Source organism: Suillus bovinus (genome assembly GCF_016758785.1).
Source record: "Suillus bovinus strain UH-Sbo-P2 chromosome Unknown EDB93scaffold_12, whole genome shotgun sequence".
NCBI lineage: Eukaryota > Fungi > Basidiomycota > Agaricomycetes > Boletales > Suillaceae > Suillus > Suillus bovinus.
The window spans coordinates 93395-115247 of NW_024542068.1; the positions used below are offsets into that span (position 1 = coordinate 93395).

General features: G+C 47.8%; 11 protein-coding genes across 11 annotated transcripts; 6 read left to right on the forward strand and 5 right to left on the reverse strand.

Annotated features, from left to right (window-relative positions):
- Window positions 1-105: 105 nt before the first annotated feature.
- Window positions 106-621, forward strand: EDB93DRAFT_125503 (uncharacterized protein). The gene is made up of 3 exons (XM_041453719.1): window positions 106-276; window positions 329-369; window positions 422-621. Exons 1-3 carry the CDS (start codon window positions 220-222, stop codon window positions 534-536), a joined length of 213 nt encoding a protein of 70 aa, XP_041310096.1. The 5' UTR covers window positions 106-219; the 3' UTR covers window positions 537-621.
- Window positions 622-1993: 1372 nt separating this feature from the next.
- On the forward strand, window positions 1994-3513 carry EDB93DRAFT_1247907 (uncharacterized protein; the record flags this gene model as incomplete). Its single annotated transcript, XM_041452647.1, has 7 exons — window positions 1994-2094; window positions 2148-2259; window positions 2314-2328; window positions 2361-2494; window positions 2549-2660; window positions 2715-3115; window positions 3174-3513. 7 exons carry the CDS (start codon window positions 1994-1996, stop codon window positions 3511-3513), a joined length of 1215 nt encoding a protein of 404 aa, XP_041310097.1.
- EDB93DRAFT_125327 (silencing group B protein) lies at window positions 3448-4464 on the reverse strand. Its single transcript, XM_041453426.1, has 6 exons — window positions 4317-4464; window positions 4200-4269; window positions 4056-4143; window positions 3879-4006; window positions 3693-3821; window positions 3448-3642 (listed from the first exon to the last, which is right to left on the reverse strand). The coding sequence occupies exons 1-6, from the start codon at window positions 4335-4337 to the stop codon at window positions 3593-3595; spliced, it is 486 nt and encodes a 161-aa protein (XP_041310098.1). The 5' UTR covers window positions 4338-4464; the 3' UTR covers window positions 3448-3592.
- A 293-nt stretch (window positions 4465-4757) lies between these two features.
- Window positions 4758-7474, reverse strand: EDB93DRAFT_1101960 (uncharacterized protein; the record flags this gene model as incomplete). The annotated part of the gene is made up of 3 exons (XM_041447161.1): window positions 4758-5990; window positions 6040-6326; window positions 6376-7474. 3 exons carry the CDS (start codon window positions 7472-7474, stop codon window positions 4758-4760), a joined length of 2619 nt encoding a protein of 872 aa, XP_041310099.1.
- A 349-nt stretch (window positions 7475-7823) lies between these two features.
- On the forward strand, window positions 7824-8627 carry EDB93DRAFT_1130456 (uncharacterized protein). The gene is made up of 2 exons (XM_041448923.1): window positions 7824-8301; window positions 8367-8627. The coding sequence occupies exons 1-2, from the start codon at window positions 7873-7875 to the stop codon at window positions 8577-8579; spliced, it is 642 nt and encodes a 213-aa protein (XP_041310100.1). The 5' UTR covers window positions 7824-7872; the 3' UTR covers window positions 8580-8627.
- Window positions 8628-9275, reverse strand: EDB93DRAFT_1130457 (like-Sm ribonucleoprotein). The gene is made up of 4 exons (XM_041448924.1): window positions 9127-9275; window positions 8968-9069; window positions 8865-8918; window positions 8628-8814 (listed from the first exon to the last, which is right to left on the reverse strand). The coding sequence occupies exons 1-4, from the start codon at window positions 9238-9240 to the stop codon at window positions 8791-8793; spliced, it is 294 nt and encodes a 97-aa protein (XP_041310101.1). The 5' UTR covers window positions 9241-9275; the 3' UTR covers window positions 8628-8790.
- On the forward strand, window positions 9121-10433 carry EDB93DRAFT_125593 (U1 zinc finger-domain-containing protein). Its single transcript, XM_041453866.1, has 6 exons — window positions 9121-9364; window positions 9414-9465; window positions 9518-9577; window positions 9630-9803; window positions 9856-9990; window positions 10045-10433. The coding sequence occupies exons 1-6, from the start codon at window positions 9359-9361 to the stop codon at window positions 10227-10229; spliced, it is 612 nt and encodes a 203-aa protein (XP_041310102.1). The 5' UTR covers window positions 9121-9358; the 3' UTR covers window positions 10230-10433.
- Window positions 10417-12604, forward strand: EDB93DRAFT_1266060 (uncharacterized protein; the record flags this gene model as incomplete). Its single annotated transcript, XM_041454253.1, has 8 exons — window positions 10417-10944; window positions 11004-11089; window positions 11141-11218; window positions 11265-11389; window positions 11437-11548; window positions 11607-11955; window positions 12028-12475; window positions 12527-12604. The coding sequence occupies exons 1-8, from the start codon at window positions 10706-10708 to the stop codon at window positions 12602-12604; spliced, it is 1515 nt and encodes a 504-aa protein (XP_041310103.1). The 5' UTR covers window positions 10417-10705.
- A 125-nt stretch (window positions 12605-12729) lies between these two features.
- On the reverse strand, window positions 12730-13321 carry EDB93DRAFT_1239270 (uncharacterized protein; the record flags this gene model as incomplete). Its single annotated transcript, XM_041451618.1, has 5 exons — window positions 12730-12773; window positions 12826-12850; window positions 12902-12999; window positions 13059-13095; window positions 13154-13321. The coding sequence occupies 5 exons, from the start codon at window positions 13319-13321 to the stop codon at window positions 12730-12732; spliced, it is 372 nt and encodes a 123-aa protein (XP_041310104.1).
- A 123-nt stretch (window positions 13322-13444) lies between these two features.
- On the forward strand, window positions 13445-18342 carry EDB93DRAFT_1319914 (tRNA synthetases class I, catalytic domain-containing protein; the record flags this gene model as incomplete). Its single annotated transcript, XM_041454893.1, has 14 exons — window positions 13445-13815; window positions 13865-13921; window positions 13981-14129; window positions 14181-14261; window positions 14296-14310; window positions 14369-14627; window positions 14679-14934; window positions 15001-15218; window positions 15513-15837; window positions 15893-15964; window positions 16017-16231; window positions 16282-16762; window positions 16826-17123; window positions 17178-18342. The coding sequence occupies exons 1-14, from the start codon at window positions 13498-13500 to the stop codon at window positions 18340-18342; spliced, it is 3909 nt and encodes a 1302-aa protein (XP_041310105.1). The 5' UTR covers window positions 13445-13497.
- An 87-nt stretch (window positions 18343-18429) lies between these two features.
- Window positions 18430-21784, reverse strand: EDB93DRAFT_126011 (beta-lactamase-like protein). The gene is made up of 9 exons (XM_041454168.1): window positions 21493-21784; window positions 21085-21446; window positions 20756-21028; window positions 20389-20704; window positions 20047-20338; window positions 19423-19992; window positions 19227-19370; window positions 18992-19174; window positions 18430-18942 (listed from the first exon to the last, which is right to left on the reverse strand). Exons 1-9 carry the CDS (start codon window positions 21690-21692, stop codon window positions 18517-18519), a joined length of 2766 nt encoding a protein of 921 aa, XP_041310106.1. The 5' UTR covers window positions 21693-21784; the 3' UTR covers window positions 18430-18516.
- Window positions 21785-21853: the final 69 nt, after the last annotated feature.

Here is a 21853-nt window from a genome sequence, read left to right on the forward strand (position 1 = left end):
GTAGAGTCTAGTTGTGGGTTGCATGACTGTGGTTCGTGGTTTCCATTCATTTGCATTACAGATCAAAGTTTTGTTCAATGGCTTCACAGTGCTCATTGCTCAGAGGGTTTTCCGAATAGAACCACTGGCATCCGTACTGATCGTTCATACGGCTTCCTCATCGTGCATGTCTATAAATGTATCTGTGATTTCCGACTTTCATGCTGTAAGCAACGGAGCATGATTGCAACTATGTCGTACTGTCCCTTGGCATTCCCAATTTTATCCTTGTTGTCAGTGAGTATGTGCCCCTTTCAATATCGATATCACTCCACTAATGTGATATCAGAAGCTTACGTTGCAAGAAAGTAAGTCATATCAGGCAACCGGGTAATGCATTTACTCCTTTGGTATCAAGTTACCAACCTTCATCGAACTAAAGGGGCTCAAGGAGCGTCGATGTCTGTAAATGCTGTTGCAACTGCTGGAGACGTCCTTATCGCTGCCTACCTCTGCACGTTCTTTCAAAAAAATCGCACCGGTTTCTGGAGGCCTGATACCGCTAAATAAGCTGATTCCTTTTACGGTCAGTACTGGTCTGCTCACCAGCGTTTGCGCGGTCACGTCCTTCATTTCTGTATGTAACACATCGTGAGTGGCTTGGTATTGTAATCCTGACCCACACAGATTTCAATATGGCCTGATATTTTTATCTACATTGCATTCTATGTCTGTCTGGGTCGTCGTAGGTATAATTGAAATAATCATTCTGTTTACGGGATCGACATGGTCATTATTAATTTGCTGCAACTCCCTGCTGACAACCCTTAATGCACGCAAGGGTCTCCGGCGCAGTCATTTTCATGACGATAATATACTCCTTTCACTGCAGGGAATCAATCATGCCACTTGCACTATACAAAGGGTGAGTGCCATGATTTTGTTTGTACGAGCATCGCTGGTATGTGTGATTAGCGGATGAACAGCGCTTCGATCAAACTTGATGTCATGCGCCATTTCGCTCAAAGTGAGATCGTTTTCTCTCTCGCCGGGACCACGGTTCGGTACTAATTTGCATTGTATCACAGAAATCATCCGCACTAGATCCTTCAAACTCTGAGGGACTCGTTCTGTTATCGTGCAGGGGGTCGACAAGAAACCACAACACCTACCCAGCATATTTATCGGTATCCTGCAAAACCAACATCCTAGTCTGAAAATGTTGTCGTTTACTATCAGCAATATGTTATGAAAGGTGAACTTTGAGTCGTGGTTGACTGAGTTCAACGAATCAGTTCACGACTCGGACGCCAGTCAAATCATTCGTGACTCAGCCCTCGAGTCACCAGCTCGCACCTCTTTGTCTGGCCCGTATGCTTGCTAACGAAGTTCGTCACTGTTCAGTCGAGCACTTCTGCTCCTCACACATCTGCACCTCAATTGGAATATCGAACTCTATCATTTTATTTACTGTTACAACTTGTGCATTCTGTTCAAGTCTCCATCTCATCTTCAATCTCTCGAGCCTTCTCTCATATTGATTTCTTCTATCTCTTTCCTTCCAAGCTTGCTTGCTCCAGGCTCCTGCACCTGAAGTTTCTTGATTACTAGAGGCAATACAACCCGGGTCCACGACCATCGCAGCGAGTTCAATCATCAAGTAGTGACTGGTCTCGCTTATCCAACGAATATTGACACAACTTTGGAGTCTAGTCTGGACCAGAGAATTCTCTCTCTCATGGTAGTATCGGACGGTACATGAGCGCAGTCGTTAACAGTCAGCGTATAGTATATGCAGACCTGGTAAGCCTGTATTAGCGTAGTAACGGTAACAGACTCAATCGAGCGAACGTTGTGAGTATTGTTTCATGCTAGCTGTGGTACATTCTATTACGACACGAGTGCAATAGATTTACATTTCTAACGTATACCGTTCACTTAGTCGCTACCCGATCGTCTCATAATTAACCGCTAAAAAGCTATACACTCCATCAACACTCCACCATTCGCAAGCATGAGCTCGAGAGATTCGCCGTCAGGAGACAAGAGCGCAGATAGCCTGGCGGTAGTCAAACGGCTTCCTAGTGACCTCCTTCTCATCGTCTTCATTCATGGGTTAGTGTATTAAACAATGCAAGTCAGAATGCTCCCCGATTAACAACGCATAGATTCAAGGGAACTGATACGACATTCAAGAACTTCCCTTCGAGACTAGAGCATGTCCTCACAGAAGTCATAGAGAACCTCAAAGTGGAATGTATAGTATTTCCCGCATACGAGGTTAGCGTATTCTCTTCACGTTGCCGTTTAGGCCGCTAACTACGAGCTGTGTAGACCAAAGGACAATTGGTGCGCGATGATCACCTCAACTTTGTACGCAGATGAAGACTCCCCTTCAGAACGCCGCAGTAGAACACTTCGCCGACTGGCTTACTACTCTGACCGTACAAAGAGAAGTCGCGGACGGACAAGGGGGTGGAGCCGGGAAAACAAGAATTGTGCTATGCGGCCATAGGTGAGCAGGAATTCAAGAATGGCAGTTGTAATACGATTGATTCAAGTCATTCAGTATGGGAGGTTTGCTTGCTGCTGACGCTTTACTCGCGTTTGTGAATTCCAGACCTGACAAAAACGCTCCACTGTGGCCGAACATTATCGCGTGCATAGCCTTCGACACTCCCGTGAGTTGGTTAACCGTTATCTGAGGTTCTTCTACTGCCACTAATCTTGCGAAGTACCTTGGTCTTCACCCTGCTGTATTCAAGAACAGTGCAACCAAGGCTGTGGAATACGCCGATGCAGCCCGCACTGTTGTTTCAGATGTGTTTTCATTGTTTGGCAAGAAAGGAGCATCATCAAGCATCCCTGGACAACCTCCTCTTGCAATAGCAGCGGCCCCCACTGCGGAAAGTGGTTGGGCAAAGTGGGCACCTGCAGCGTATGCTGTTGGTGGAGCACTAGTAGCCGGCGCAGCCGCTGGAACAGCATACTACCGCCGAGACGACATTGGTTCTGGATACAGCTGGGCTACTGATCATATGAATTACGTTCGCAACCTCTGGGATGAGGAAGCATTGCGAAAACGTATGCGAGATTTGGATGAGGTACAGGTACACCTTGGGGTCACATTTCGCTCGTACGTCCACCAGAGCGAGAATCATTGGGGGCCTCTGTTGACTTTTGGTTCTCTCAAGATTTTACACCTTGCTTCCACCAGCTCCACCTTCATTCTCGTCACCCAGGACATTTGTTATCCTTCCTCAGCGAACATCTCCTATAGCTGCGCATTTCCTTCCCGCAAGAAATCACCAGGCTGCGGATGAGATTCAAGCGCACACCAATATGTTCAACCCAAGATTTAACGATGGCTACTATCAGTTAGGGCTCGATACGGCCAAGATCATTCGGGAAGCTGTCATGTCAGCTAGAGGTATTATTGAGAGTGATGATACTGAAGCTCGGAAGGACGTTGAAGCAGCTGCTGCAATGGAAGAGACGCTGCCTGATCAGGTGGGGAGCGACTCAACACCATAGCCAATAGGAGCGACAGTAATTCGTTAAGTGTTAAATATATAGCTGTAAACTATTAGTCCGCCCCACAGTTTCCTTCGCATTAGCGTTCGAACGTGAGCTGCATCGCATATGCATCTTCTCCATCAGCATCTAAAGAATGCGATCAGATGACCGTATGACAAAGCGTTGTAGGGACTTACAGTACTTTTCCTCGATATTCTTGACGGTAAACCCAAGTGTGTCGCGATACAGGCTGAGTGCTGCACGATTCGACTTGCGGACGTGGAGAGACACGAATGCCGCGTGGTAGATGTTGCTCATTGCCTCCTCTGAAATGAAAGAATGTCAATGGACGTTCTAGCTTGAACAAAAAAAGGTGAATTTACGTGATTGAAGCATCAATTTTTTAGCCAGACCAAGTCGACGATATGATCTCATGACAGATATTGAAGTGACATGCCCATGAGGAACATGATTAGTTGCAAATTGCGGGTCTTGCTCGTCAAGTTCCTCCCTGCGCTTCGAATTAGAATACAGTTCAGCTGCAAAAACATTTGACGCACATTTTTGCTAGAATATAACCAACAATCCGTCCATTGTGATCCTCAGCTACATACGAAAGTGAAGGCCACGATAACGCGTGATATAGATCTGGTCGGGAAATCTGTCAATATCAGCGGTCTGAGGAAATGAAGCGAAAGACAAACAGTATTTCATCGTATAGTTCTCGGGCAGGTTGTGCAGGTTGCAGTCTTGCATCCCTGCAAGATCTTCAACCTAGTAAAAATGAGCAACTTATGCATTTTGAGAGGTCGCGAGCTTACCCTAACTGCACGGATGTTCATGTTGGAACTTAAAGTGTGCTTGCCTCAGCTTCCCGACAGCGTAGCAGGGTAATGCAAGTTTCGATGCTCGTGCGAGTAGTTCAGTGTTACTTAGTTGAGATCGTGAGAGCCAACTACCCGCACCAACCAGCGGTTCAGCACACCTCTATACCCAGACACTCTGATTGTCTCTTGTAGAGATAAACACTATAAGTACCATGAAGCCTACACGACAGTACCAGTGATACACGATACAGGCAAAAGAACAACAACAGCGATACTGGCGTAATGGTTATAAATATTCCGGATTTTGGGTTACAACAAGAGAGGTTGCGCGACTCGGATGCGTTTGAGGGGAAGAACACGTATAATGTCCATGCTTGCTATGAACTTATGGGTCTACTTATTGCCGACGCGGACCTTGGGATATTCAGCGCTCATTTAGTGAGGTTGACTGTCATTCCCAGCTGCATCGCCGTTGCTATTTACATTTCCTGAGGCCCAAGGGTTTGGGACACTCGTCTCAGGGACCTGCCCATTCGAAGTCGACGCGCGGCCGAAGAAAAAATGCTCAGCAGCGTGGAAGGTGTTTCGAAAGCTTCTCCTGACACTCCTGCCTCTTCCTTCAGTGTCACGGGAATCTGTCGGAGGGCTGAGAGTGGCTTGAACAGATTCTTGTAATTCTTGGCTGTTTGGCGACGGGACATCGTACAAGGGCTCAGTGCGCATGGGTGGCCATGGCACGAGGCGGTCGGAAGATCCGGCAGAAGGAGGATAGTGATTATTAGTCATCTTCGCTTGTTCCATCATTAGAGTATGACGTTCGGGGTTCTGACCGTTGCGAAAATCAAAATTCGCAGAGTGCATCACTTGGGTGATGCCCTGGGCCGAAGGCCCTGCAGCGGCATTGAATGACGCCGTTGATGTAAAATTGTGTCTTGCCAACTGATGGGGTGGTAAACTGATGTGGTCGATATTATCATGTTCTGCGCCTCGGCCATGACCTATCTCTGCGAAGTTGTAATCGGGCGTTAGAGCGCCATTACTTCTACCAGAAGATGATGATGGCTCTTGGTATGTGCGAAAAAACCCTGCTCCGTTCGATTGTGTGCCGGTACTGCGATTAGATGCGACGTCGCTCTGAGGGGGGGAAGTGGAAATCTCAATGACAGGCTGGTGACCAAAGCGAGGACGTCTCATAACGGGATTGGACGGCTCCGCCACGGGTTGCAGATTAAAAGCATATGACGCAGGCGGCGGTTGACTGTTAGCAGAGAACACGGCTGGAGATGAAGCAATGGAAACATGACTTGGTCGCAAGGTCATATCACGCTGCATCGTAAGCTCGGGGTGCTGCGAGATAGGAGTGATGATCTCTGGGTGATGATGCATGCGCAGGGTGGAGGAAGCTGGCTGAGGCGTATGGTGGAAGTTATATCTCCTATCGTGCATAAAATCTTCATCAACATCACCATCCATTCCACCCTCCATATCAGCATCCATGGCACCTTCAACGAATCCTTCATCAAAGTCGTCGTCGTACTCCGTTTCATCATCATCAGCGTTCATATCTTCTGTTATCGTATTGAATAAGTCCGTCAAGAAGCTTCTCAATTTAGCAACGCCGCTGCCTGAGTAGACACAAAAAGCCATCCTTTGGCTCATATTGAACTCCTAAAGGACTGTCAACAGGTGATTATACATGAACATCTGCACCACCGACCTGTGGAGGTTGACGACAGAACTGCTGCAATTCGGGTTTTCTGAAGGAAGGGATACCCGTCAAGCTCAGATGAGTGAGCTTGTGGAGCTTTTGCAGTAGGAAGTGGACAGCCATGACCGATATTTGATCACAGTAGGAAAGATGAATGCGTTCTAGAGTGCTGTATCGCTCAGCGAGAGCGTATATTGCCTCGTCTGTCAGATTGCTGACGCGCACAAGACCAATTCTTCGGAGCTTGGGTAAGCTGGAGAGCTCGAAGACGGACATGTCGGTGAGAAGAACGCAGTCTGTTGTATAAATTAAATTATATACGAGGGCAAAGGAGAAAAGGCGTACTTGCAAAGTCAACATAACGCAAGCGGGTGCAGCACCGTGCGAGCGTCTTGATCGAGCGGTCCGTAATGTTGGCTGCATGCCCGAGATGCAAGTAGTGCAGATGCTTGCCGAGAACACAAATATTCTCTACAGTCCTATCCGTCAATTGGATGCATTTCGAGAGAACGAGGTTCCGAATTTTCGAGGCATGGGAAATAATCCCGTCCACAGCATCATCCGTGATAAGCGCGCAGCCCGTCAGATCGAGCATACGAAGATGGTCCAAGGGCCTTGGGATCACTAAAGGTGGAAGCCCATCGTCCTGGCTCAGAGGGGCAGCTGGGAAAGGGTTATTCCGCGGGGTCACCTGAGGTTTGACTGGTGCCGGGAAGGCAGCATCGGTGAGCTCGACGCACTGGGACAACCTCATTTCACGCATATGCGTAGAGTAGGTCCATATATCACGGATAGATATGTCTGTTATGAGTTTGCAATTATTCAAGTCAATCTCCAAAAGGAGGGGGCAGGACTTGGCAAGAGCTGAAACAGGACCATCCGTGACTTGATCAACGCCACTAAGTTTAACACGGCGGAGAAGGGGACAGCTAGAAGCTAGGGCAAACACGCCAACGTCGGTGACCTGTCTACATCCTGCGAGATTTATGCCTTGTAGGCGCCTGGCGGCTGATGCCAGGCCAATGATGATTTGATCGGAAGTTTCGATGACTCCCGAGAGATCAATAGCAACTAGGTTTGGGAGACAAGGCAGCACGCGAAGAAGGGCATCTTCTGAGATAGAGCTGCAATTCACGAGGGTCAAGCGCTCCAGGTGGTCGCACTGCGCTAAGCGGCAGAACAGGGCGTCGGTAAGGTCGGCACCGAGGAAGAGGAAGTTGAGACGGCGGATGAACCGACTATATGTAAACGTCTGGTCGCCTCGACTAAGTACCCTCATCATTTTCACAAGGGTAGAAAGTCTTGTGAAGGCAGGGCGGTGCCACAGAAGCTCGACGGAGCATTCGCACCAAGAGCGCGAGACTAATAATGAGTGATAGAGATCCCTGGGAGTGTGTAAGTGTTTTAGGATATGAATGAGGACTTCTGGGGGAACTTGGGACATGGGAGAGTGCGATGAATGGATTGCTCCATCCGCAGAGTGATGTAGGCGAGAAGCCCATTGAGCGGGTGATACAACAGAGGAAACTGGACCACCAAAAAACAAAGACTTGTTTATATCATCATCTTCATTCTCTGAAAGAGAAGTAGTGGACTGTGATGGTGAATTCAAGCGGTAAAAGACCCTTGAAGTCCTAGCGGATGGCATACCTGGGCTTGTGATTGAGGAGGCAAGTCTCAGGCAGTCCGAGCCCGGCAGCCTCTGCTGACGAGTTATATGGGAATTAATTTCTAAATTTGTGTTATGACTAATCTTAGTACTTTGTATTAACGCGTTAAGTCCTTGTGTTGAATGCATGCCTAGTAGCCTGGCCTAGCCGACTAAGGACCCGTCGCTCTTTCATGATACCCAACAAGCTAGACAAATTTGTCTCTAATTCCAATAACCTACAACGCCCAGCTCCACCCGTCCCCTCCAATTCCCGGTTTTTCAAAATTGCAGGAAAATTCAATCCCCGTGATGTCCCTCCTCGCCCAAAAGATACTCCACTGCCATCCCCAAACAAATCAACCAGCTCATCTTTAATATCCAACCCTGAATTTCCTCCTTCTGGTCCAGCTCATTATGATGCTCGTCGGGCTCTCTGGCTCACTCCCACGAAAGTCCGTCATCGCTCTCCTCCATCCTCGTCTCGTCAGAGATTAGAGCAGCTTCTTAGTGAGCCAGGTGCCGTCGATAGTGAACAAGCTTGGAAGAATGGAATTGAGAAAGTCTGGAAAGGTCTTGTAAATGGTGGTCGTTTGAAACGCAGTCTTCCCTTAACTCTCGTAGTAAGTTCCGTATCATCTCGATATTATCTGTTACCATCTTACTTCTACCCTCTCACGTGTCCAAGATCAAAGTCATCCATGCTGGTTGGCTCAGAGACCCTGATACTTGGCCTTCTGGCGCAGTAGCCCCAGATTCAGATCAGGATCTTGCAGCAGACCAGCCTGGACCTTCACCACCGGTTACCATGAACCTTAACTCCCCCAATACTACCTCTGAAGGAATGTCAAGTGAGGTCAATGAAATCAAACCTTCTGGACTTGTAATAGCTGCGACCTAGGTGTAGGAGTGTTGTATCTTGGAATGAATCGCTTCATGTATTACCCCCTCTTCGATCAGAACTATGTATTAATTGATTTTTTACTTCTTACCCAATGAATACAAGGACATGCATGAAATGTTTTGGAGATAAATGCAAGGGAATTGCTGCCGAAAAATATATTGGCAGAGAAAGTACTGATCTATGATGCCAACACGTCGTCCTGAGAGATTCAAGTCCGCGATGGTGGTGACACCTGCTGTCTAGTAAGTTACTAGTCATAAGTTATCAATAAAATTCGCGTACCAGTATAACGCCATCTCCCCGAACGAACAACATCTCCATTTTTCTCTTGGCTACCTACAACATAACTAATGCCTCATTGCTCAGCGTCGGGCTTGAGACTTACTTTGACGGTTCCTTGTCCTTCCATACCTCCTTCGATGGGGTCTACGATCATGATGGTTTCTTCGACATCACTCAGAATAAGGTTCATATGACCATCATAAGCCTGTAAACCAAAATAATTCAGTACGTGGAGCTGATGAGATACACCGATTCAACGCACATGAAGTACGCCAGTCAACTCACGATCCCCCCGTAACTTCACGAAAACACGTTCGCTGAGGGATAATCTGATGAGATCGAAAGGCTCCTGGATGCCCGACGATGAAGGATCCATTGAAGTGCAGGTAAGATGAGGTAAGCAGTGGCAAGTTGTCTTTCGAACTCAGACAGCTTCAATCAAGTTGTACCCAACTCCTTCTTCCGCTAACAACAGTACCAGTAGCGACCTAGCCATGCCGGTACGTCGTATCATTCTATCTTGTGCAATAACTACTGATTGCAATGTAGAAACACTACTGTGACTATTGTGATGTTTTTCTTACTCATGACTCTGCTTCAGGTAAGTTACTTTATTACTCATAATTAGGTTTCGTTTCTGAAGCATCACGTAGTGCGGAAAGCTCATAACAGTGGAAGAAATCACCTGGCAAACGTCCGAGACTACTACGCATGTGAGTGAGCATTGCATTCTCGCACTGACAGGTTATTGAGACATGATTCCAGCGCTCGGCCATGACAAAGCACAAAGTATCATCGATCAAATCACTGCAGCATATGAGAGTGGAGGTGGCCCTCCTCCAGGAGGATTTGGGTTTGGCCCTCATCATCTAGGCGCACCTCCACCAGCGTTTCCAGGCCCTCCCATGGGCTTCGGTGGTCCTCCCGGAGCATTTCCGCGTGTGTATTTGATTCAGTTGTCCTCTTGCCCTGAAACTGAATTTCTTTGCAGCTCGTCCGCCTTTCCCGCCAGGACCCTTTCCGCCCTCGGGCATGATGGGACCACCAGGTGCCATACCACCTTTCCCTCCTAGTGACGGCATGCCACCTCCCGCAGCAATGGGTCCTCCAGGCGGTTTCCCAGGCGGTAAGTCCATTTCTTCGCGTCATTGAAAGTTTGGGATTAGAAACAACGTAACAGGTCCCCCTCCATTCCCTCCGAATGGCCCTAATGGCGGCGGACCTGGTGGCAGCATGCCACCCTTCCCCCCACATGGTAACTTTGGGCCACCGGGTGGTAGCCCGCCCCCACCAAACCAAAATGATCCCAATGCGGGACCAGGCGGTATGCATCCTGACAGACTGAGAATGATGGCTGGCAGGTAATCTTTGTTCGCCGTCTATTGGGCCTCAATTCTGCGGTGGGTTGTATTTCTGGAAGGTAAAATATAGCTCTCCTTCCTTCCTGTGTCTTATCAAATACCTTGTTATGTCGGTTTACTAGTTGTGTACCTTCATTAACATGATCATGAAGCAGAAGGTTTTGTGGCACAAATTTGAGACTATGTATCTTACCCGTCTGCATCGTGCCGTCCACCTTCCGGTGAACCATGCAAGGGTAGTTGGAGGTTCCCCAGCTCGTTTAATAGAGCTTGCTACATAGTTGGTCTGTTTAACTACGACTTGGCTTCCATTCTACCATGTCAAGATTAATTTCTGCCCAGAGTTCCGTATGTCAGCGCGTAGCCATAATGCTGGTTCTGCTACTGCGTCTGCCTCCCGTAAGAAATTGCCATGCTTTCCTTTTATAGAAATACCGTCCTTGCAGTAAGACCGTCAAGTCTACGAACTGTTGTGAAATTATGGCAGTCTCAGCGTCCGACATACGCAGCGCCTTATCTTTACCAAGCTCTTCAACACCAGTTCAATCCGCCGCATCAGCTCCTCGAAAATCTCAAGGCCAGGTTACGAAGAAACCTGAGGGCATTTCTCGAGAGCTCTATGCACTTATTGGACCTTCTGCACCCTCTCTTGTAGCTCATTTGGCTAAACCGCGTCTGAAGCAGAAGCCGAATTTTGGGTCGGGTGGAAACGTGAAGTGGTAAGTCTCCTATTACACTCCAATGTGCATGCTCATTAACATGGACATGGCGCATGTAGGGAATGGAGACCATTTAGGAATGCTGGACGCACCGATTCATTGCAGCTGGGACATTGGGTCAAGGCAGGTGATGATCCAGATGCAGGTGTGTGCCATTGGACTAACACTATATAAATCCTAAAAATTAGACATACAGAATACCCCTTTACCAAATATAACGTGCAATCTCAATCATATGCCTACTCACAAGAGGAATACACACATTTCCTCGAAGGCAAGTTCATTTCGCGATATACCCGCACTACTTACCTTCTTTATAGATAAGGACTGGACTAAGGAGGAGACCGATAATCTATTTAACGTTGTGCGAGAGTACGATACACGGTGGTATGTGGTACATGACCGTTATGAGCCTCCACCAGACGGCCCTACACGCTCTCTTGAAGTAAAGCACAACAGCCTTTGCACTTGCACGGCACTGACTTATGGCAGGATCTCAAGGATCGATACTACAGCGTTTGCCGAAAACTCATTCGGAATAGACCTTGGGCAGGCGATGAGGCGAGTAAAGCTCAACTTCTCAATAGTTATCAGTTTGACAAAGGTCCGTGATCTCTATGATCTCGTGATGATGAATCTAATAGTACTTTGTCATATTTCAGACCGCGAGAGAATGCGGAAAGACTACATCGCCAGCCTCGAGGACCGTACACCTGAGGAAATTGCTGAGGAAGAAGCCCTGTTCATCGAACTAAAGCGGTTGGAGCAAAACGAACGCAAGTTCAAGAAAGAGCGCGATGAACTTCTCCGCACGTTGCTTGGTATTGACTCCGGACTACCTGACATAGTTGCTGAAGAAGACGGACTTTCTGCTCTATCTGCGGAAGGATTCAAAAAAAGAAAGAAGAATGCGAATGAAATTGATTTACCTTCCACACCATCAAATATCATTTCTTTAGGTCCTCCACCACCAAAGAGGCCTCATTCAGCGAAGTCAGCAGCTTATGGTGTGTGTGTTTCAATACAAAATACCGAATGCGAAGTTCATTCCCCTGTTTTAGATGTGCAACATTGTATTGTCAGGGTTGAACCTCCCGCATCATCGACGACGAAAATCACTCATACCCCTGTGCACCTTCGCTCGTTCAAGCTTCCCGCACCGAAGGCAGCGCTATCACCCAAGGTCACCCAGGCTCTTACTGAGCTGGGCATCAACCATACGCGTTTGGTCATGCCTACCCGTGAAAACTGTGCACGACTAGAGTCGCTCATCGAAGCGACTACTGCCTTGATTGACACGAAGAAGGTCGTAGATCGTGTAGAACAAGACATTCGAGTGTTGAGAGTAAGACTTGGCAGGGCAAGTGAAGGCGCAGAGGAAGATGGCAAGGAAGGAACACCAATGGAAGTTGACGGAGGGGCAGGTGCAGGTGCAGATATTGATGCTGATGCCGATGCCGACGCCGAGGGTGAAGTTGATGGTAGAGCACAAAGTATACTGAGCATACCAAGCGGCCGAGGGCGCAAGCAGGTTCGTTGATTTTCTCAAATATCTTGATGGCTATCTAAATCCCGTGCTCAGTCTCGCCGATCGATGTCCGTATCGTCCATCGGCACTTCAGCATCTACGCGAGTTGGTAAGAGACAAAAGCGTGGCTGACGTATTCATGCTACGTCGATACATGATAAAAACCAATTCGTGTTTGCTTGTAGACAAGAATAAATTTGATATAAATCCTCCAAATCTCATTCAACAGATCGAGCACCATCAGAAACACCGTATTTTCACGTCTCTGTGAACTTTAGCACGAAATTGACGACGATAGCAACTGTGGGGAAATCAGACCATATCAAAACTCATGGAATGAAAACTGAACTGACTGAGGAGGGCGGAGCATAGAATGGTCTGGTTTTAAATCGTTTAGCTAGACGATACAAACATTTGCCGAGTACTTACAGGTCCGAGTCGGTCGTCGTAAGGTCCGCGCCCTCCCTTGCGGATAGAAGCAGCCCTCCAATGATATGTATACAGTGCATATATCATAACAGCCATGGCTTCAACCAGTCAATAAAAACCATACAGCTGAAATGTTTGGTATAAGATGTGTGCTCACCAACGATAGAGAACATTGCTGCACTAATCCTCCCAACCTGTGCAAGTCAAATGATTAGAACAAGCCAGATGACCAGTAGCAGCTAGCTAACGCACCTTGTCACCGAAGTTCAGCAGCCCCACCGCAAGGCCACCGAGGACGACTGTGAAGTGGAGCCATGATAAGAAGGTACGCTCGTTGGCGAACGAGACCTTTGGCTCTACGCGCACTGGAAGTGCAATGCGCTTTGAAGCTGTACGCTGAAGTAGAGGCTGGGTCGACATCAAGCAGTGGAGGAGTGGTTGGACCGTTGGAGTCGATGGATCAAAACCAAATTCCTTACATAGGCCGTACAAAAACTGTTACCATAATGGGAAACGTAAAGTCGGAACAGCTGCTGCCAGTGAAGTAGTGCTACTACTACCGTGATATATACCATTGAGCGTTGGCGGTATCACTCATGCTTTTTCTGCCGGAATCCCATGGACGTTTTCCTGTTGGAGCGACTACCTTCAAGCTTCCCGTATCCACGAGAGTGCTGGGCACTGCCAACATACGCAGACATGGTCACAGTGGCGATAGACCTTCAGTAAAACCTGCTTTACAACTCGATGAAGTCATATTCACTACCTATTATCCTGCGGACATAAAAGGCACCAATATCAAGAAAGGCCTGGACTGGCTTCTTCGGTCAGTATCGGGGTTACACTGCCAGCAGGTCATGCTCACGGTTCTAGTCCGCTCCAAGCATCTCTACATGGGTATGCTCATTACTCAGGCAGGTCTTGTGGCTTATATCGTATAGGGTGATTGAGCGCTTTTACCAGGAATTTCCTGCCTGGCTCCTGTGGCCTATTGTGTATCTCTACGGTCGCCTGTTGAAAGTGCGCAATGTTCAAGCCACGGAGCTGAATACCATGGCTAACCTAGGCCGCGCTGTTAGATCCCAGTTTATCCAAATGCACCCCTCTTGAAGCAGCGTCCCATTGCGTTTCCAGAGCAGACTACTCAGGCTAGATCAGAAACTTGTCCTTCAAGTTGGCCTCTTGTAATATTCTCACACGGTCTGGGTGGTAGTCAGACAGCTTACAGGTATTTCTCTATCCTCTGCAGCCCTAAATTAAATAATGAACTGTGCTGTAGTCAAGTGTGCACTCGTCTTGCATCCTCGGGACGAGTGGTTCTAGCCATCCAGCACCGTGATGGCTCGGGTCATGCATTACAGTTCATCGACTACTGGACCCGGACTTTACATTAGAGAAGAGGACTTGATGTGTGTATTTTCACTTTCATCTTTCGTTGGGAGTTGGAACTTAGTAATTTCCCCCAAGCTGGACTTTAAATGACCAACAAACGATGGTCAATTTTCGACAGCAACAGCTGGCTTTCAGGCGACATGAGATATACCTTGCATTCAGTAGCTTCAAACAATTAATTCAAGATGGCCACCGAGGTTCAAGCCATGGCTTACAGTCAATAGACAAGAAATCTATCGACTGGTCTTCGTGGTTAAGCGACGTCGATACCAAGGCAGTTGAATGCAACAAAGACGTTCTTCTTGCTGGACATTCATTCGGTGGTGCTACTGTTGCAAGTAAGACATATTTACAAAATGTACAGCGACTTATACCAGTTGTGCAGTTCACAATCCTTTCTACGGATCCTCCTGCCAACATCACCGCACCCATTCCTGTTCATAAAGCCTTGATCTTGGATCCTTGGCTAGAACCGATCCCTTCCCCTGGCCCACGCCCACCTCCTCAAGGACCAGGAGATGTTTTGCCTCAGTTGCTTGTCATTAACTCTGAGAAATTTAGCCTGTGGAAGGATCATTTTTCACGATTGATCGACGTGGTGCAAGCTTGGGAGCCCGAGCAACGGAGAGTGCTGACTATCTGTGAGTCCATGCCAATTCGATGTACATCAACCACACAGGAGTTTATCTTACTTGCGCTTGCTGTAGTACGCGCAAAACACGAATCATTTTCAGATTTTCCTCTCCTTCCGCTTGTGTCTCGGAGACCTGCACGCATAGTAATGGACAGGCTTGTAGAATTATCAGAGACATTTATAGATGGTAACATAGACACGTTCTTGAACGAAACTGCGACTAGGAAGATGGAAACTCGTATAGTTGGGAAAAAGCCAAACGGTTCACCACAACTACAGCTCGTGGGCGAGGTCGGGGAGCTCATAGCCCACTGAATTAGATAGGTGGCTGTAAGCGCCCATATAGATAATCAAATTGCAAATTGACTGTACCACTGGTTTACGCAAAGTTCGAGTCACTAATTGACCTGGGATCTATAGTAGTACTAGGTATTAATGTACGCATTTTTTAACCATATCCAAGTTTTCACCGACAAACCTCTAGTAGTAACCTCGGTATTAGATACCGACTGCACCTACTGCACATTCATCTGTCCTGCAATCGCAGTTACTGCATACAGCGTGTCACACATCCGAGTCATCTAGTCTAAGGACAGTCATAACCCACTAATGGCTCCTACCAAGTCCGATCCTGCGGCATCAGACACTCCCATCTCCCTCTTCAAGTCTATAGGTCTCTCCCAGGCCAAAGCAGTAGAAGCGGCAAAGAACGCCAAAAGCGCCAATGTCCTTCGCAATCTGATCGTTTCATACGATCTTGCCGAAGCTCACCTTGATGAAAAGCAGGCTACGGTTGTCACCGCACTTGCTAGTCAGCTAGCTAAGACGGAATCTGTAGAACCTAGCGAAGAAGCCTTCGCCGTCAAGGCAATCTTGCAGGGCAAGCTCAAATCTGTTGATCAGATCAATGGTGAGTTCTGTTATGCGACAGTTTGCATTTATCAGTGACTGATTACTATGTGCAGCTGCTGTCAAGTACCTCGAGACATCTAAAGCACCCATTAACGAGCTTGAATTCGATACAGAGTGTGGTGTCGGTGAGATACGGTCATTATGATGTACAATCACGGTGCCGATCGAATGTTACAGGCTTCAGCATCACTTCCGAAGAGCTCCATAACACAGTCACGAGTTACATCCGCGAGAATTCTGTCACTGGCTGGCCTAACCTTGGTTCCGTCATCAGTGGAGTCAAGGCCAACCCAGCTCTTCGATGGGCCAACCCTCTAGAAGTTAAGAACGCCGTCGAGAAGGCGTTTACTGAAACCTTTGGTGCGAAGGAGGCTGCGAAGCCAAAAACTAAGGTATACTACATCGCTCCCCGTCTTCGTTTACTCCTGATCACAAGGTACAGGACCCTAAGAAAGAGAAGGCTTTGCAGCCAACAATTACTGCATCGGAGGCCGCTGCTGGGTCCAGTTCATCCAATAGAAAAACCGTTTTTGAAGAGGGATTCTTAGGCGCTTTGCACAAGCCAGGAGAGAACCCTCAGACCAGGCCCGAACTTCGTGAGCAGCATCTACGCGTGACTGATGGCCAAGTCTGGACACGTTTCCCACCGGAACCAAACGGCTATCTGCATATTGGACATTCTAAGGCTATCTTCGTGAACTTCGGTTATGCTGCGCACCATGGAGGGAAGTGTTATCTGCGCTTCGACGATACTAACCCGGAAAAAGAAGAGGCCAGATATTTTGAGAGCATTATCGAGGTTATCCGATGGCTGGGCTTCGAACCCTGGAAGATAACCTACTCCAGTGACTACTTTGATCAGCTACATGATCTTGCCATCGAGCTCATAAAACGCGACAAAGCTTATGTCTGTCATTGTACTCGTGAGTGTATCATTTTTTTTTTCGCTCAGGGCCAATATGAACTGAATATGAACTGCTTTACAGAGGAACAAATCAAAGCTGATAGGGGCGAGAAAATATCAGCTCCTAAAGCCTGCGTGCACAGATCACGGCCGATTCAAGAATCACTCGATGAGTTCAAAAAGATGACTGATGGTTATTATCGACCCAAGGAAGCCAATCTCCGGATGAAGATGGATCTGACAGATGGCAACCCTCAGATGTGGGACCTTACGGCATACCGTGTTTTGGATGCAAGCCATCATCGCACCCTGGATAAATGGAAGATATATCCCACCTATGATTATACACACTGCCTCGTGGATAGCTTCGAGAACATCTCGTGAGAATCATGGCACTCTTTTCGTGTTTGCGGTCGATTGACCTACGGTTCTAGCCATTCCCTCTGCACCACGGAATTCATCGCTTCACGCCAGTCATATGAGTGGCTTTGTGACGCCCTGGACGTGTACAAACCGAGGCAATCAGAATTTGGTCGCCTTAATCTTCAAGGGACAATCAGCTCGAAGAGAAAGATTCTCCAGCTGGTAGATGAAGGCTACGTTAGCGGATGGGACGATCCTCGTCTCTACACCCTCATCGCCCTCAGAAGGCGAGGCGTACCTCCGGGTGCGATTTTGTCATTTGTCAGCACGTTGGGTGTCTCAACGGCTGCCTCAAACATCCAAATTGCACGCTTTGAACAAACTGTGAGGCAATACCTGGAAGGCAGTGCACCGCGTCTCTTCATGGTCATGCGTCCTCTCAAAGTCATAATTGAGAACGTGCCCGATGACTACCTCGTGATGGTGGACAAATCATTCCATCCCAAGAACCCCCAGCTCGGATCTTCACAGATCCCATTCACCCGCACAATTTACATCGACGCAGACGACTTCAGGCTGGAAGACTCCAAAGATTACTTCCGCCTTGCTCCTGGAAAGAGTGTTGGTCTATTCCAGGCACCATACCCAATTACATGTACATCGTACAAGATTGATTCAACTACTGGTGAGGTGACGGAGGTATTCTGTCGTCTCGAAAATTCTGGTACTCCTCCGAAACCCAAGGCATATATCCAGTGGGTCGCAGAGCATGCATCTTCTGGAAGCCCTGTTCGTATCGACGAGACAAGAGTCTTCCATCCTCTGTTCAAGAGCGATAACCCCCTAGCGGCCATCCCTGACTTCAAGGCTGATATCAACTCTAACAGCATAGAAGTCATCAAGGGCGCCATGGTGGAAGTCAGTTTCTGGCCGCTTGCAAAGCGGTGTATTGCAGACGCCCTTGAGGAGGCTCGGGAAAGATCAGCGAAAACGAAAGCAATCCCAGGTTCGGGTTCCCACGACGCAAACACTCCAGAAATCACACCAGAGCAGCTGGTCGGAAAAGAGTGTGTACGATTTCAAGGTCTGCGTGTTGCGTACCTTGCAGTAGATTCGGACTCTCGCTTGGGTGCTCTGGACGAACCCTCAGGTGTTGCTCCTGGGATTAGGCAAGGTGATTATTTGGTACTCAACCGCATTACAAGCTTGAAGGAAGATGTTGGAAAGGGGATATGAACAAGCTTTATATGGCTAGTTACGATACGACAGTGCCAATATCATTAGAGCTACGTAGCAATGCAATTTGAAACAGCATGTGTAACCAATACTCAGATCATAGATCTCGCTGCGCGCACTCGATACAACGCTGCATTAAATAGGTAGAATCATCCCAGCTTTGGGAACAATACATCATGTTGCTACCAAGGCATGGAGATTATAGATCTCTTTGCGTACAACATAGTAGATGTCAGAAACGTTACCTTCTAATTCCACCCTTCCTCTACCTGTCTTTCGTACGGCAACTGTGTCTTGTATAGAGCTAGAGGATTCATCCCGCCTTGCCCCAGCGCCGCAAATTAGTACACCCTCGCCAACCAATTCGGCCTGAACACCGACTGATGCTAATCGGCTTTTAAGTGCAGTCAGCTTAAGCTCCCCTATCATTGTCGATCGCGGTAAGATCTGAATTGGCCGGGAGGCTAGTATTCGTGGGGTATGCGATACGTTTGCATTCGGCGTTGGTATCGCTGGACCTGAAGGTTCCAAAATGGGTATGGTGGAGCTGAAATGACTTGTAACGCGTCCGGTCACATAACCCACTTCGTTGTCTTCGAACTACCAAACGGTCATTCACACGGACTCAAGGTTTGAGGAATAAACTTACCCTTGACATTTTGATAGTGCTCAATAGCTCATCACTCAAAGATATCGAGAAACTGTTCGTGTGTTGTCCTATTTGTACCGTTTCTCCGACAGAAGGAGCGTATATATCTCTCGTCATGGACCGAATGCTCGAACAACTGTCAATAAGAGCATCGGCAGCAGCAGCCTGGGCATGGACGATTATCTACCCCGAGTACTGTTAGCATATAAAATGTTAGATCGACGTAATTACTGACCATCTTCCTAGGATTCACTTGAGGTACAATCATCTTCACTGCACGACCATCGTTGAGACCTTCCATATCAACAAAGAGAAGTCGACAAGCAAGTTGTATCTCAACCTCTGAAGTGACAAACTTCGAAGGAGGTTCACGAGGAGCCTTGCAGTCGGTTCGTCAGTTAGATAATCATTAATGCACCTAAAAAATTTACCTCAATTTCGCCTTCAGCCTGATTTCGCCTTGCCTCCCTGGTTGCCTCATCTTCTGCTTCATTTTCCAATACTTTACCTTTCCTAAGCCACATGCCAACATCAATAGTTTCGCCATATTCATCCACCCTCCGTTTCTTTTCAACGTAGGGAAACATACGGAAACGGTGGGTCTGACCACCAGCGCTCTTGAAGAATGATGTTGCCTTGGAGACGTTTCCCTTAAGATAAATGTCGAAGGAGAGTAGTTGTTTCGTCAATCCCTCGTCAATGTCAAGCCCCCAGTCAGCATCGTCCTCATTTTTGGCAATTTTTCGTTTTCGTGTCGAACCATTTGCAGGATTGGAGATTTCGTCAGTATCCATCTGGCTTTCGTCCAATGCGCGTTCGACTTCGTCCTCTTCGTCCGAATCCGAATCCGAATCGTCGTCGCTCTCGTCTTCGTCCGCTTCTAATATGCGTTGATTACGAGCCATAGATGCTTGATGAGCAGCTTCCCTATCCTTTGCCGCCTTCTCCTTTGCAAGGAAGGCTTCCAGCTCTGCACCTTGAAGTGGAACCTTGGAGTTTATCTAGACGCAGATAAATAAGTAACGTGCTATGTAGGTACAAACCGTGCAAGTCACCCTCAGAGTCATAGTTCCATCCATCATGATGTTGCTACCAATTCGACCTTTGTCCCACTTATCATCACCTCTCTGAGAATTATTCCATTTATCAAAAAGGATGCGTCCCAGTGTGCCCTCTTCGCCGCGACCAGTCAGGAGAACCACGTTGTCTGGGACCGCGGCGAAGTCAGAGAATAGTAGTCGTGACGGACCATGTGACAGCGAGGCAGGGACAGCAAGGATCAGCTTCGGCTCCTTGGACGAATATGTTTGTAGAAGGGATTGCGGACTAGGAAAGAACTCTAGAAACCTATATGTGTGGTTTTAGTTCATCACCTTTTGCTTCCAAGTTTCACTTACTTGAAGCGCAAAGCAAATGCTCCCAGCGCCTCGTCGTCTGCATCATCATCGCCACGTCTCCTCCTAGTACCTCCCGTTCTTCCACTTCCATCAACACCAACGTCTTCTTTGCTCACTGTCCCGCCAAGCCACTCCATCATACTCCGGACGAAGGTCAGCATTTCACGCCCGTTACGCGACAATAAACAGATGGGAAAGCGGAAATCAGCATACTTCCAATGCTGATCAAGTAACACCAAGAGCTCCAGAAGACGAGTACTCGAGTCACAAGGAAGTAAAAGAGAGGAACGGGACGACAGCGTTGCACTTATGGCATCTGTTTAATGACATCAGTACGAAACTATTCAGGCGGGATGAAATTTCGGACCTATCAAAGCAGCATCGCGGTCCTTTCTTCGACTTGTGACGACGTTCACGCGGTCGGCATCTGTAATGAAGAGATCTGGTCGGGCAAGTGGTTCGAAGACACCACCCGCTGCGGGACGGTAGAGGACAGTGCCATCTATATGTCGCTCGCGCATGTGATTCAAGTTCACAGCATAGACAATCGTTCCAGCTGAAGGTGATCTTATTTTCCATATGGTTCCCCCCAACGTGTGCCCCGCTGCGAATGGTGTAATGGTCAAACCTTGACACTTTCCTGAAGGTCGGTAATATCAATGTTCCACTCATGATTGTTTCATGGTTAAAAGTTACCTTGTAGATGAGTAGGCTGGGAATATCTTAGGGTGTTTACCGCATCAAATGCTTCGTGTACCTCTTGAACGGTAGCAACAAACTTCTTGGGTTCATTCTTCAGCTTCGGAGAACGTGGCTCAGAGCCCTCCGCCTCCTCGGCAGCTGCAGATTCGTCATTTTCCTCCTCCTCAACGTCAACTTCCTGTTCGTCTCGAATTCCTTCTACATCTTCCATTGTTGCAATGCGAGCCATCGCCTGGACTGGAAGTGTGGTATAGCATGGGGCTCTGAGATCCCAGTGACAGTATGCATACGCATACAAGCCAGAATGTACAAGGTCACCATGAGACAGCAAAACCAAGTCAATCTCTGGAGCATGCCTAGCTAGTGTTAGATCGTGCAGCTTACAATGTAGCTGTTACTCACTTTCTCACTATGCCACAGTACTCCTGCCAAGGATAAGTCACCCCATCCCCGGACTCAGATTGAGTTTCAATATTCTCGGGGTTCCAGTCAGGTGATCCACAATCGAGAAGGATACGGATATCGTCAACCTGCAACAAGTATGCAAGGGGAACAGTTCGACATGACCGGGCGGCACCAGAAAGAGGTGTGAATGTAATCATTTTGTTTCTTGTTCAATGCCAGACTTTTAGACTGCCGAACTCTTGCAAAAAGAACGACAATAAGTGCACGTGGTGATGCTTGGAGAAGCGGCCGACCAAAAAGGAAGTTCTATTAGCGTTTGTTTGTTTCTAAAGGCTTTGCTCAACTTGCAAACAACTTG

Bases quoted from the DNA above. Each gene is read 5' to 3' on its own strand.
- EDB93DRAFT_125503 (XM_041453719.1), top strand. From the start codon at position 220: ATGATTGCAACTATGTCGTACTGTCCCTTGGCATTCCCAATTTTATCC. The intron at 277-328 runs GTGAGTATGTGC...ATGTGATATCAG, and splicing joins CAATTTTATCCTTGTTGTCA to AAGCTTACGTTGCAAGAAAG. The intron at 370-421 runs GTAATGCATTTA...ATCGAACTAAAG, and splicing joins AAGTCATATCAGGCAACCGG to GGGCTCAAGGAGCGTCGATG.
- EDB93DRAFT_125327 (XM_041453426.1), bottom strand. From the start codon at position 4,337: ATGAACATCCGTGCAGTTAGG. The intron at 4,270-4,316 runs GTAAGCTCGCGA...CATTTTTACTAG, and splicing joins TGAACATCCGTGCAGTTAGG to GTTGAAGATCTTGCAGGGAT. The intron at 3,643-3,692 runs GTAAGTCCCTAC...CGCATTCTTTAG, and splicing joins GAATATCGAGGAAAAGTACT to ATGCTGATGGAGAAGATGCA.
- EDB93DRAFT_1130456 (XM_041448923.1), top strand. From the start codon at position 7,873: ATGATACCCAACAAGCTAGACAAATTTGTCTCTAATTCCAATAACCTA. The intron at 8,302-8,366 runs GTAAGTTCCGTA...CACGTGTCCAAG, and splicing joins GTCTTCCCTTAACTCTCGTA to ATCAAAGTCATCCATGCTGG.
- EDB93DRAFT_1130457 (XM_041448924.1), bottom strand. From the start codon at position 9,240: ATGGATCCTTCATCGTCGGGCATCCAGGAGCCTTTCGATCTCATCAGA. The intron at 8,919-8,967 runs GTAAGTCTCAAG...GTTATGTTGTAG, and splicing joins AAGGACAAGGAACCGTCAAA to GTAGCCAAGAGAAAAATGGA. The intron at 8,815-8,864 runs GTACGCGAATTT...ACTAGACAGCAG, and splicing joins GGGGAGATGGCGTTATACTG to GTGTCACCACCATCGCGGAC.
- EDB93DRAFT_125593 (XM_041453866.1), top strand. The intron at 9,578-9,629 runs GTGAGTGAGCAT...ACATGATTCCAG, and splicing joins CGTCCGAGACTACTACGCAT to CGCTCGGCCATGACAAAGCA. The intron at 9,991-10,044 runs GTAAGTCCATTT...ACAACGTAACAG, and splicing joins TCCAGGCGGTTTCCCAGGCG to GTCCCCCTCCATTCCCTCCG.
- EDB93DRAFT_126011 (XM_041454168.1), bottom strand. From the start codon at position 21,692: ATGATTACATTCACACCTCTTTCTGGTGCCGCCCGGTCATGTCGAACT. The intron at 21,029-21,084 runs GTAACTTTTAAC...ACCGACCTTCAG, and splicing joins CCAGCCTACTCATCTACAAG to GAAAGTGTCAAGGTTTGACC. The intron at 20,339-20,388 runs GTAAGTGAAACT...CCACACATATAG, and splicing joins GCATTTGCTTTGCGCTTCAA to GTTTCTAGAGTTCTTTCCTA.